The following is a 14,221-nucleotide window of genomic DNA, read 5'->3' as shown; positions in this document are numbered from 1 at the left end:
GAGAAGACTCTAGAATTTTTTTACAACTGTTTATAATGGAGAAATTCAACCATATGTTAAAAATAGTGAGAATAGTATCTATCCATCATCTAATTTTTGATGAAAACGAATAGACAGCCAACAATTAGATCTTCTCTCTCTCTCCCCTCCCCTGACTTTGGACTGTACTGATGCAAAGCCAAAATACTATAACATCTGATCCATAAATATTTCATTCTCTACTCTGACAAAGTAAGAACTATTTAAAAAAAAAAAAAGACCATATAACTACAATATCATTATCACATCTAACAATAATAATTGTCAATACTTTCTGTGATAGTTTTTCTCCAAGATGACCATCATTGGTTCCTTCCCTTTGACATACGTGTAGTTCTCTGTCAAGAAATAGAGACTATTCCTCCACTTTTATGGAACTACGCTGGTCTGGATCTGCTTCAGCCAGTAAAATATGGCAGAAATGATGCAATAGTGGACTGAAAAGGACTTGAAATTTCTCCTTCTCTTGGGATTATTAACCCTCTACATAAGACATCTTGCTACTCTGCTGAAGAGACCATAAGAGAACCATATCTATCTAACTTGATATATATAGAGAGAGACCAAGTCATTCTAGCATGTTGAATGAGCCCAGCCTTCCATCTATGCCCATCAAAGTGTCAGACAGCTAAATAAAACTTTCTTGGGTTCTCCACATAAGCTCAGCCATCAACTCAATATCATTGAATGACTCCAGTAACATTGTGTGGAGAGGAAGAATTGTCTAACCAAGACCTGCCTAAATTTCTGATCCACAGACTGATGAAAAGTAAAATGACAACTCTTTTAAATCACTACGTTTTGCTTAGTTTGTTACAAGGAATAGATAACTGAAACAATTCCTTAATATTAACAATGTCCCATCAATGTTTAACTTTCTCCAATCAGTTTATAAATATTTTGGTTATAGTTGGTTTGTTAGAAGCAGGGTTTACACAAGTAACCCTAGAACTCTAAAAAATAATGAAAACATTTATGTGCATGTAAACATATCCCATTTTATCAGCTACTTTTATAGAAATTATCTGATGTGATGTGATGGTTCTGTCTATGTGAATTAGGGAAAGATTACGTATCTTTTCATGTAGATGAAAAAAACTGGGATTGAAAGATGTGAAATAACTTTTCAGAAATATCACACCTGGCCTTCAACCCTAGGTCTTCAAATTTAAAGTCTGGTGCTCAGTCCCTTATTTCAAAGACAGTCAAGTCTTCAGAGAGTTATAGTACTTAATTGGCTCTAATATGACTTATTATTATTGGAACCACAAATAATCAAGTATTTCCCTATTTCTTTTCCTTATACCTTGAGACGTATTTATTTCCCCAACTTGTTCCCCTCCTTTCCCTCTCTACTACCTGGACCCTAGTACAGGCTTTCATTATCTCTCTCCCAGACTGTAAAGTGCTAACTCATCTCTAAGTCTCTGGTTCTGATTTTCAATTTCTCCCCCACTCCATTGCCAGATACATCCATCTAAAGCCAGGCTTGGCTGCCTTGATTTCCCTGCCTAGTACCAGTTAGTAATTCTCAAACTGATATCTATGGAAAGAAATATTCTCAAAGGGCCATAAGCTCTCTTAGAAAATCTTTTAAATTCCTGGGTCTTAGTGAAAACCTAAAACAAGACTGTTCTGGAACATTATTGTGATCACCTAATAACAAAGTGCTGCCACCTACCTGACTTCAGTACTCATGACTGCATTTGAATTTACAGTAACACCTCATGATGCTAAAGTATGCTGTACATGCAAAGTGTTTGAAGTTGTTTGGCTGGTGAAAGTCGTGAGACAATTGAGTGGTTATGGAATACATGCATAGTCACGCAACAGTCAAAAGAACTTCTACTATAATTTTGGCGACCATCGAAATGCTACAAATGCATTGTCAAAAAACACTCCGTTGTTGTACATATCAATTTGCACTGGTTCTGTTTCAACAGATATGTGGGACAATAACAAGTGAACTATCTTTCTAAACCCAGTTCGAGACATAAGTTGATTAGTTTATTACTTAATATAGAACCAAATAATGCCCAAAAGCGAAAGTTACACAGTTTTTATAGAGTTATCAAGTATCATGATTTAAATTGGCTTTTGAAGCCAAGTAGGAGTAGAATTTGCATTAAGGACTAGGCTACACGATCCTGACACAGCAATTAAATCTTTGAGGTTTGTGAGACTATTTTCGACAACATACTTTTTCAAAGAAGGCATTGATGTTAAAATGGACAAAAATATTTTACTTACTATATTAAACCATACGTAATAGCCAAAGTTCAATCATTTTTGACCCACAGAAATGTCAAGTATGGAACTAGTAACAATAGTTTGAACTTACTGGTTTTGTAAATATTTATTCTTCATTTTTTTTGGTCATTGTATGAGTTTTCTAGAGCTGCCAAAATAAAGTACCACAAACTGGGTGGCTTAAAACAACAGAAATTCGTTCTCTCACAATTCTAGAGGCTACAAGTCCAGTATCAAGGCAATGGCAAAGTTGGTTTCTCTGATAAGCTGTAGAAACACCTGTCCCATATCTGTCTTCTAGGCGCTGTCTTCTAGACTGCGGGCAATCTTTGGCATTCCTTGACTCAGAGCTGCATCTGCCTACATTGTCATATACTGTTGTCTTTGTGCCTCTGCATCCAAATTTCTCTCTTTCTTATAGGGACACAGGTTATTGGATTGAGGCCCACCCTAAATAACTATAAGCACATCTTAACTTGATCACCTCTCCAAAAACCCTATTTCCAAAAGAGGTCACATTCATAGCACCTGCAGATTAGGAATTCAACCCTGTATTTTTAGGGTACACAATTTAATCCATAGAGGTCATACTGAGCTGAGGTATAAGCATAAGAAGTTTTAACCTCGTTTTATTTGCCTAAACAATATTTGCCTAAAATTCTAAATATGAATAACATAACATTTTCATCAGGGTTCTCCAATAATTGACTTTTTCTTTAAAAAGCATCCATACATTAGTCATGTATGAGAAGTCTTGGCCTAAAGTACAAGGCCTGTGATTCCTCTCATATCACATTCAGCCTTCAGCAGCCTGATACTGGCCCTCTCTACTGCCATCTTCTACCACTACCTCCATGATTTCCTGGCATTTTACTCCTCTGCAAAATATAAGGCTGCTTACAATTCCTTAACTCACAACATTTATTTTATGCTTTCTTAGCCTTGTTCATTCTGTCTCCTCTGCCTGTAATATCCTTCCTTTTCCAGCTTCCTTAATTCCCCAGCTGTGTCCCCTTCTAACTCCTACACAAAGTCTCAGTCCAATTGCCATCTTTTCCTGGAATTCCTCTATGAAGACCACCTTCCCATCAGTGCCGCCACCAACCTCAGGCACTAAGCAAAGGGGTCCTCAGGAGGGCTCCCATTTTCCTGCACATCTGTCTCCCAACAGACCACGAACTGCATGTCAGAGACAGTGTCTTCCCCATATTTCAGTCTCCAGCTCTTAATACAGTGGTCATCTAAATGTTAAATATAGACAGGAATATATGGGATAAAAAGAAGCCCAGCCACAGTTTTCACATCTCAGGGAAGTTCTACAGTAATTTATACTTCTGCCAAGAGAGGTATTCCAGTTGCCCCTCATTGGAGATTGGTTATCAGAAGTGTATCACTTAAGTAGTAAGCAAGCACAAATATCCCTGTCTGTACCCCTTTGTCCTTTATGATGACTACATACCCTTTTCTATGAGAGAAATTTGTGGATTTAAGGATTTGGAAATGTCTCAGTAGCTCAAAAATTGTAGTTTTGTTTTGCTGGTGTATACTGTGTACATGGAGGTATCTGGTGAAAGCAGAGACTGGACGGATAGAGTGGGTTCGTATTTTAGATGACTCTAGAAGCCAAAATAGTTTTGAATTTTACTTTCTATATACTGAGTAGTCCCTGGTTTTTGAGAAAGCAACATTACATAATGACTTGTTAAGAGATGATCCCTTTCTTCCAGACCAAAATCTCATATGCTAGTTTTCTGTACTTAGTATAATAGAGTTAGAGTTCTATTAATCTGCACTTGTTGAATGATGGATTTTGACAATCATATACTTAACATATGCATATATCTTGGATTTTTAATATTTCACAAATAATAAAAGAACTATTTTCCAGATTTCTCCCTTACTAATAATTAGCAGCTATCATTTCTCATGATGTTAAATCTCATTTCTTCCATAAACTAGTTGGTTCAAATTTACTATGGGCTAAATAAATAGTCAGGTCATATTCTTTATCATTTTTTTCAAAGCTAGTTAAATCAGTTTAGCAGTTATCTAAAAGCAGCTTTGCCTATTTTAGCTGAATTCTTTTGTCGTATTTAAAAGTTATGTTGTATCTCATTTGGAGTTATTTAAATTCTCAACCCCTTTTTAAAATAGAGATGGTAACTTATTATAGGGGGATAAAAATGCATGATATGTGAGAAATAAATATAACATTTAAAGTTGCATTTGCTTGACATAATTCATTGTTATATTCAGGTTAAAACCAACATGAATAGAATTACCAAAAACAGAAACAATACTCTCTGCCTAACCGCTGGGGGATTACCTGGGATGTATGCTGCAAAGCTGGCGACTGGTTAGCTGTGCTTAGAAGAAACTTGTCTAAGAAATACACTTAGTGAAATTCACTTTAAATAGACTTGTTGTGTATGTATGGGATATTCAGAGTATAAAATTGTAACCCACATTACCTTTGAAAAATACCTCTCCATATGCCATTGGTGAGACTGTTACACATTTTAAATTCTTTAAAACCAATATATTAAGACTGATTATATTTACTGAATAGCTAGGTGACCTTTTGTTTTGATTTTTGTTTTTGAAATTAGGTCTGAAATCACAGAATCATGGACTTTTTTGCTTGGTAGAGATACAGGTCAAGTTTAGCTCTCAATTTTTCAGATAAATTAAGACTTTAAAAGGCGAACTGTATTAGTTTACCAAATACCTTATGAAGTAGAATCAATCTTGGAGTTTAAACACTACTCAGGGGCTAAGACTCTTGGGACATTTGCATCCAGGTCAATATTCTAACCAACTCCCTACAGCATTTTCTTTCCCAGTTCTCTAAATATGATGATAAAGTTTAGATGAGCATCTGTATGTCCCAGAATATAAAATACTCTCTCAATCCTTTAGGGAAAAGCCTTTTCGTGTTTATTTTCATCTCATTTGCCTCCCCCCACCCCAATGTTAAGTAGATTGCTTCTATTCATTACACCTAGTCCTTTTCTAGATTTGAAAACTGCATGACTCATATCTAAAAACTGATTTTATAATTTTCTAAAAACAGCCATGTATTTTTATTTCTGAGAAGTACTGTTCCAAAGGAAACCGTCACTATTCCTCAGTATCTCAGTGACAATATTTATTATTTTTCAGTGACAATTATAGTTATCAAGAAATACCGTTGTGATTTTCTTGAACCAAACATTCTGCGTTGTGGCGGTGTACATGGGTTTGTTTACACGTATGTGTATTTTTTAAATGTATTATGTTTTTAATACATACCTCAAAATCACATGAATCCTCTCCTGTAGATTGTGCTGTAATTACCACCCCATGTTTGTATATGTTTGCCGATTAATAATGGCATTTTAATGTAACGTATGGTTTTCTTTTCTATATTCAGGTTCTCTCTTTAGGAGCAGACGTCCTGCCAGAATACAAACTGCAGACACCACGCATCAACAAATTTACAATACTGCACTACAGCCCTTTCAAGGCGGTCTGGGACTGGCTCATCCTGCTGTTGGTCATATACACGGCTATCTTCACACCCTACTCTGCAGCCTTTCTCCTCAATGACCGAGAAGAACAGAAAAGACGAGAATGTGGCTATTCTTGTAGCCCCTTGAATGTGGTGGACTTGATTGTGGACATTATGTTTATCATAGACATTCTCATAAACTTCAGAACAACCTATGTAAATCAGAATGAAGAAGTGGTAAGTGATCCGGCCAAAATAGCAATACACTACTTCAAAGGCTGGTTCCTGATTGACATGGTTGCGGCAATTCCTTTTGACTTGCTGATTTTTGGATCAGGTTCTGATGAGGTAAGAGCTGCTTAACAATCTTATTTTCTGAATGATGAAATTATAAAAGTGAACCTATTTAAACCTCAAAAAAAGTGGTTGTTTTGCAAGCTTCCTATATCTCACAGATGAAATTCATTTTCAATTTGAAATGCTATAAAATGAAATGGAACTATTTGGCCATGGCAAATCAAATTCTGTTTTTTGCAAAGAGATACAAAAGACTCTCCATCCTTTCACCAAAAAATTAAACTTTGAAACAAGAGGTCCATAGCACACAGCATTCCCGGCATGTAAAATCTCTACATATTAACTTCGTGGGTATAAAACTTTCAAAACCGAGGTCAGGCGCAGTGGCTCACACCTGTAATCTTAGCACCCTGGGAGGCTGAGGCAGGTGGATTGCCTAAGCTCACGAGTTGAAGACCAGTCTGAGCAAGAGCAAGATCCCATCTCTAAAAATAGCCAGGTATTGTGGCAGGCACCAGTAGTCCCAGCTACTCCAGAGGCTGAGGCAAGAGAATTGCTTGAGCCCAAGAGTTTGAGGGTGCTATGAGCTGTGACACCACGGCACTGTACCTAGGGCAGCAAATGAGACTCTGTCTCAAAAAAAAAAAACCTTTTAAAACTTAAGTATATCTTTTCTTAATCTATTATTGTGATTTGAAAGAACACAGACTTGTTTTTTGTTCAAATTCTGTGAAGAGGCCACCTTCTGAAATGTCTTGTTCTAAAACTCTTTCTGTTAAATAAACTCCACAAGGGAATGTATGTACTTCTGTGTCCCCAGTACCTATACAGTTGGAAACTACAGAATATGAGAAGTGTATGTATAATGCATTTTCTAGATAGAGAGTCCATAACTTTAATCAGATTCTCAAAGCATTCTTTGATTTGAGAGAATTTCTCCTACAGTCCCCTCACAACAGGTGTGCAAGTACTTTGTGGGTTTTTTTTAATTTGAGGCTCTGAGATAATATATGTGAAACTCTTAGAAAAATACTCAAAAAAATCAGCTGCTATTAAACTAGTTGAACTTTTAATGTTAGATGCTACTTACTTTGGGTTTTAACTAAAAAATAAAATACTTCTCTATTAATATTTGAGTGTCTTACAACAGGAGATTCAGGTTATTACATGAAATAAACTCATATTGCTAAAGAATAGAATAAAACTTCAAGTTAAAACATATACACCAAGAGCAAAAGCTAGTGCTTTTATACATAGACTTAGAGGCAGAAGGCAAGATAGTTTAAGTTTCTGTCTGTTAAATTTTAAATTCTTAATTTTCAAATACTCTGTAAAATTCTGAACATAACATCAGCATTATCCCCAAATGCAAATCTAGTACTGTGGCCAATGAAGATCTTAGAATGAAGAGTAACCACAAAAAATAATCTATTTCAGTCTTCCACCTAGGGAGTTAAAATGCTGTTGTTCACGTCTTACAGATGGCACCTCTAAAACCCAGAATTGCTGAGTGTAGCACTCAGGCCTCCCTTCTGCACAGCTCCTATTTAGTGGTATAACACTTTCTTCATTCATCAAATGTTTATTGAGTACCCTTCAAAGAGACAGGCACTATCCTAGGTTTGGAGATTCAGAAGTAATTCTGACAAAGTTTCTCCTCTCCTGGAACTTATATTCAGGAATTGAGGAAGAGGAGATGGTGATGATGAAATAACAGAGGTGGGTGTGACAGAATGACTTAGATGGGTGACTACTTTGGATTGGAGGATAGAGAAGGCTGACAAGAAGGTGCCCTTTGAGTTGGGACTTGACCAGGGGGGACCAGCCATATGGAACCACAGTGCAGAGTATTTCAAGCAGAAGAAAACACTGGTGACAATGGCCCCACTGGAGAACAAGTTTGCCATATTAGAGGAACAAAAGCCAGCCAATAGCACCCAAGCTGAGCGACAGTAAAAGGTGGAATGCTAAGATGAGAGGACAGGGACCAAAGCACACAGAGTTGTGGGATTTCATATTTATTCTGGCTGCAAAGGGAGTCCTTGGAATGGGAGTGACATTCTGATAGGCACGTTGAAAGATTGCACAGGCTGGACAGTCAAGTCAGGCTAGGAGCAGGGGAACCATTTTCGAGCCATTGATACACTTCATGGAAGACAACACAACAGCTTAGACCACAGAGATGATACACAGTGGAGAAATCTGCGATGTATTTTGGAGGTGAGCTGTCGGTGCTTGTTGGTAGATTAAATATTATATGGAAGGGTATGAAAAAAGGCAGTGTGAAGGTTGTTGTTTATTTATTTTTGTTGAAACTTTGTGGGGAGAAGGAGGAAGGGAGGTTTCTTAAGCAACTTTTATAAATACTAATGTCTTTATCCAGCTAGGAAAATCCAGAGGAGAAAAAGATGTGTTGGGGAGAAATTCCTGCTTGGGCCACGTTAAGTTCAAGATGCCTGTTACTCACTCAGGTGCCAGTGGCATGTAGACAAGTCAGACACCCCATGAGCAGCTAGGAAGATGCATCTGGTATAGAAGAGAGAGAAATGAGGATTGTTAAATTAAAAAATAGACATAATTATGGCAAAGGTGGGTTTGGATCAATATTTCTACATTAGGACCATGCACCATTATCTGTGTGGACCTTTTAAAAGAGTCTGAAGATTCCTATTTGGTAGGTCTGAATTAAAGCCTTGAAATTTTTTTTTTTTTTTCTTAATGGCAGAAAGGATTTTGCTGTCTAGATACACAAGATTGAGTGGCCATTTTTGAGACAAAGAGGAAGTCCAGGGAAGGCCTTTCATGTGCTTATACATAAATATTTCTACAAAATAAATACATAAATACACAAACAAATTAGCGAGTGATTTTTAATTAAGCACAAGAAGTCATTAAATTGCTTAATTTTCACTGAATGACTAGAATGTGTCTTTTACTCATCACAGCATCAAGGATTAATTTGGGAAAAGTAATTTTGTCAGTGTCAATTACACATTAATGTCTTCCTTGTCGATTTCCCGAAATGTTAAGCTACTGGAGCACTTTTGTTTACATTTAACTCCAGATGAAAAAAAAGTTTTGAATTTTGTACCTATATTATTTTATCTGTGAAACAAATGCTAAGAGGATGCCTTGGCATATACATGTTTACTAAAGCAGACATAGCATAAGTGCTAATATTCTTCTAAAGAACCATTTAATTATTAGCTTAAGTAAATGCAAATCACTTAGTAATGACAAAAGGTCTTCTACAATCTTAAGAACATGACGAAGAAAATACTGGCATTATAATAGACCTTGCCGATGTCTATTACGATGTCTGTTACACCATCCAGAGAAACAGAAAAAAGATTCTCCATTTCCTAATTTTTGCATCATCAAACATCATGCCACCCATAGCAAATTGCCTGAATAGCATCAACATAAAGAAACAATATTCTTAGCTCAGTCTCCAGAACGCCAACTCTTGGTTATTGGCCTCAAATTTTCCCATATTTTCCTTATTTGTGGCAAATCTTAATTTTAAAGACGTGAACTGTTGGAATCTAGAAAACTCTGCTAAGTTACAAGCGTCGTTAACCTCTTCCTCCCCTGAAAATAGGATTCTTATGATTAATTACTTGCTGTATTGACCTCTTCCTTGCATACTTGACTGTTATTTTTCCCAAATCCTAAATGCACAAAAGACAGGCCTTGGAAACATAAGTACCTACAGTGTTCTTTCAGGAACAATCCCAACAGAAAAGGGAAATTTCTGGCTCACACTATTAATTTTGTCTTATTAGTCTGATAGATGAATTGTGGGAATGGTAGGAGGAGAGCCTTAGTAGACATTTGTACAGAAATACTGATCATCTTGTCACCTATTCTTTTTTTGAGCCTGATCTTTGCAATAAATGTCATTAGTTTGCTGGGAGAGAATTTCTAAAACATCAGACACACTTATGTTCAACATTAAATAGCAAGTTACATTTCAGAAGTGTCCATGCATATACATGTCTACACATAAAGTAGCTATGTCTCTCTGCTTGGATAGCCCTTGAGAGTTAAGGCAGAAATTTTCATTGGCGTGTATACGGAGCTGGTGGTCATGCCTCCAAATATCAGGGACAAGACATGGAAGAGACACATGATCCCCATTGGAATAAATTAATTTGCCTTAAGTTTATCATTTATATGGGATTGACTATATTTTGCAAGAGATGGCACATGGCAAATTTGGGGTAAAATATTTCTCAGAAGGGTGCTGTGAAGGCTATGTTAACCAGTTTGATGAAAATATTTCAGATTCTATATAAAACCAGCACATTGTACCCCATGACAGCATTAATGTACACAACTGTGATTTAATTTAAAAAAACCTCTCAGAAAAAGTCAAATTCCTATTTTAAAAATACATAACATTCATAGTCATTTATTTGCTATAACATTTGCCTACTGCTATTCAGAATTATTTGACGATGAGTTTTTCATGTTACTATAAAGTGAGTTCAAATTGTAGCAAAATAAAATGTTAATTATAAAATGAAGTAAAAATAAAAGTGCCTTGATAGTAAAGGTTGTTAAATATTGGTATGAGTTTTACAGTGAGGTTTTAAAATAATCTCCTCTTTAAAAGGCACACTTTGTGAAGTTGGGTATGAATGAAGAAATGACAAGCTAGGTAATTTCTACAGTTTCTAGACACATTCAAATTATAGCTCCCTGATTGTATCAGTATCCCTAAAAATATTGAATTAGAGTGAGTCACACTGAACAAAGAACCAGGAATTTGGTGCAGTGTTATTGAGTTCTACTGGGTAAGTGATTCATTGAGTGACATATACAAATACCAGAGCTCAGAGAGAATTAGCTGAAATGACTGTTCATGAAACCTGAGTGTAGAGTCATGGGATTTATTACTTCCAGAGTGTTACCACTTCCTTCCTGTACCCAAATCTTTCTTGACAAATAGTATAGAATGATATAGGAATGAAGGATAGAAGGTAAGATAAGTAGAAGGTGTGAGTGACGATCCATTTTATCAACACTGTAAATGAGGCCAAAGATCATATACTTATTTTTCCTCATGTATCACTTACCTATAGGTGAAGGTTGTAGAGAGTATGTCTCTGAAATTAAGTATTTGAAATGTAAGATTCTTATAAATCTTCACTAGGAATAAAGTAGAATTATTTTTCAAATTAAAAAAAAAATCTGAATGTGAGATGTTTGCTTATTAGTGAGGCTTTCTCAGTTTAACTGTAGACAAATTCATGTTTAAGTAGAGAGTTGTTTACTGATAAGAAACTACTTATTTTAATTTCAAGCCCTCTTAAAGAATTCCATTGGAATTAAGAGAGAATTGTAAAATAGCTACCAAAAAAATTACAGTCTTCTTGAGTCTTATTCTAATAACTAACATTTATATAATTTCAATTGTTTAGAATATATATATATTTAAATAACATTTAGTTTAGAAGTTAGTTTCATAAAGGATATCTACTTCTACCTCAATGTAAGACGTATCTAGACTTTAACAAACTATGGATGGAGATACATTTTTAATGTTTTGAAGTTGGATGATATTCATCAACCAGTCAGAAATATGAATAATTGAATTTCTGGAAGGAAGCTCATTTTACATTTAAAAATATTGGCAAGATATATGAAAAATAAAATCTTAAATAGACAGTCTCTACTTTGACATTTTGACAAAAAGAATTGGAAATATCATTCAGTCACAATAAATGAGTTGAGTTACGAGTGGCCTGGGTGCTGGTGAGGTGAGGACTTAACTTATTAGAGTCCATTGTGACCCCTTTGCTATAGTTCATGTACAGGACTAGAAAACACAGTTCCTTGTTTCAGTCTACTGCAAAATGATTGACCACTTTTTATACATTATTTATTATCATTATATGTTTGTATTTTGTAATGACAATTACACTTTACCATCTAGTAAGCTTTCATGCTTTTTTTAGTTCCTATCAAGGGCAATAATAGGCATACAATACTTTTCTGATACTAGTGAAAAGCTCAGGAAATAATACAACACAGATAATTCTTTACTTCTACTATTTTTAAAAATTGTTATAATCAAGTTTGTGGACAGCTTCATTCGTGATATTTTCAAAAATTGCAAAAAGATAGTTTCCTAAAATATGTCTGGAGATTACATAAAATTGCATGTGCTATGAGATAATCATGCATTCTGAAAGCACTTCTACTCAGTCAAATTCTGATGTTAACATAATATTATAAGGTACTTACTTCTTGGTCCCATTTTTCACTTGCAGGTAATACACAGATGGCTCATGGAACTAAATGATGGGGATAAATAGTCCTAGCAAATCAGGAAGAGAAGATAGAAAATTCTGTATTCTCTCTCAGATTTGGGTTTAATCACTTCTCACTATTCTGTAATCTGGAGTAAGAGACCTTTTAGTCTTTAAAGAGATATTTAAATAAGATAAGAGTTATTACAATCCTGAACATCATCTACAAGATATGCTATACACAATTGTAGCTAATAAGGAGTACCCAAGTGTGTTAGCAGCAACTTGATGACAATAGAACTAAGGTCAAGGCATTTATTACATTGCTAAACTAGCATGTGTGGTTATGCTTGGGTACGTGTTACAGAATCACAAGAGAATGGCTTTGACTGTTGAAGTCGATCTCCATTCATCCTTGGGATGCAACTGGGAGAGCCAATTGCCTAGTAATTTATCCTCCTCTTGCCCCTTCTCTCTCTTCTACTTCTGCAATTATTTTGCAAGAATAATGTTAATTGGGTAAACTATTTTCAGAAAATGTCACTTGTGTGTTATTGTGTTAAGTTACATTGATTTATGTGCTTGGAGGACTGTTTTATTTTCATTTTGATGGAATCTTAAAAGAAACAGCAGAGATTTCTTTGGAAGAAGGGCAAAAAGGGTGGCCACAAGCACAGCAGATTTCATTGCTTTTCTTTTCTTAACATCATTTGTATTCTACCATCTTCATAACCAGCAGTCGTTAGTACTTATTATTATAACATATTATAAAAACAACATATTTGTTTTGAAGGTTTTCACTTCATTTAATCAACTAGAGATTTTCATTATATTTCATTTATTTTGAGATTCAAAAGGAAAGTTTGTTCCAAAAACAAGATTTGAACAACAACCCTCAGATATTTCTGATTTCTCAGCACAAGTAAACAGATAGCAGACTTAGGAAGAAAAATAAACGCAGGAAACTGAGCTGTGTAGAAATGGTGAAACGTTGAACCCAGTCAATTCCTGCTATCACAGTCTGAGCAGTCAGTTCTTGGCATTCCAAGTCCCTGCTGTTTTCTGGGGGGGAGGGGGTGTGAGGCCAGTGTTGAAAGGGCTGAACTTGTGATTCCAGATATGGATGTAACGCATTGGAAAATTGTGAAAGCCCTTTATCAACCTATCTCACAGCATAAATTTCCTGCTTAGTAATGGAAACAAAAATGTAAGCATAGGAACATGGAGAACTACCTTTTATTGGGTATTATCTACAGCCCTGTAAGGTACCCATAATTATCCGCATTTGTAGATAAAAAATTGAAAGCTTGAGATTAAATGAATAGCTTGTTCAAAGTGGTGCTCTGATTTGCAGATGAGATTCAAAGACAAATTTGTGTATTGCAAAGTCCTACCACAGAGCTGCTAAGCTTTTATGACCAGAGCATTGGTCATAAAAATAGTGGAAAATTTGCTTCTCTCCCAGGACCACTAATGCTAATGTAAATCCTTCATTTATTCATTGAGAAGAGAACTACTTTTCACCTGTGAAGAAGAATAAACACTATCTCCTTCACTGCACTTTGAAAAATAGTAACTCATCTTGGAAAACAGAGAAGACTCACCTCTCTGCATATCCCAAACTGAGTAGAAACAAATCCTGTTAGGATAAGCACATCTCAACTGCCCAAGTTCCTCCTCTCACTTCCAAACGGTTCCAGTACTTACAGAGAAGAATGCAGGACAGACTGAAAGCCCCCCCCCTTCTCTTGTGACCACCATGCCATTAAAAAAAAGGAACTAAGGGTGGTGCCTATGGCTCAAAGGAGTAAGGCGATGGCCCCATGTGCTGGAGGGGATGGGTTCAAACCCAGCCCTGGCCAAAAACTGCAAAAAAAAAAAAAAAAAG

General features: G+C 35.8%; 1 protein-coding gene across 2 annotated transcripts in view; it reads left to right on the top strand.

The window, feature by feature from the left end:
* KCNH7 (potassium voltage-gated channel subfamily H member 7) overlaps positions 1 to 14,221 on the top strand; it is a 470,910-nt gene that overhangs the window by 388,756 nt on the left and 67,933 nt on the right. For both annotated transcript variants that reach the window (XM_003795144.2, XM_012808462.1), the window contains one exon: positions 5,702 to 6,127. In XM_003795144.2, coding sequence (XP_003795192.1) covers positions 5,702 to 6,127 — 426 coding nt within the window. The remainder of the gene's footprint in view (positions 1 to 5,701; positions 6,128 to 14,221) is intronic.

This window comes from Otolemur garnettii, unplaced genomic scaffold (assembly GCF_000181295.1).
Source record: "Otolemur garnettii isolate 467f Iridium unplaced genomic scaffold, OtoGar3 scaffold00090, whole genome shotgun sequence".
NCBI lineage: Eukaryota > Metazoa > Chordata > Mammalia > Primates > Galagidae > Otolemur > Otolemur garnettii.
Note: the sequence above shows the minus strand (reverse complement) of the source record. Positions and strands in the feature narration are given on the sequence as shown.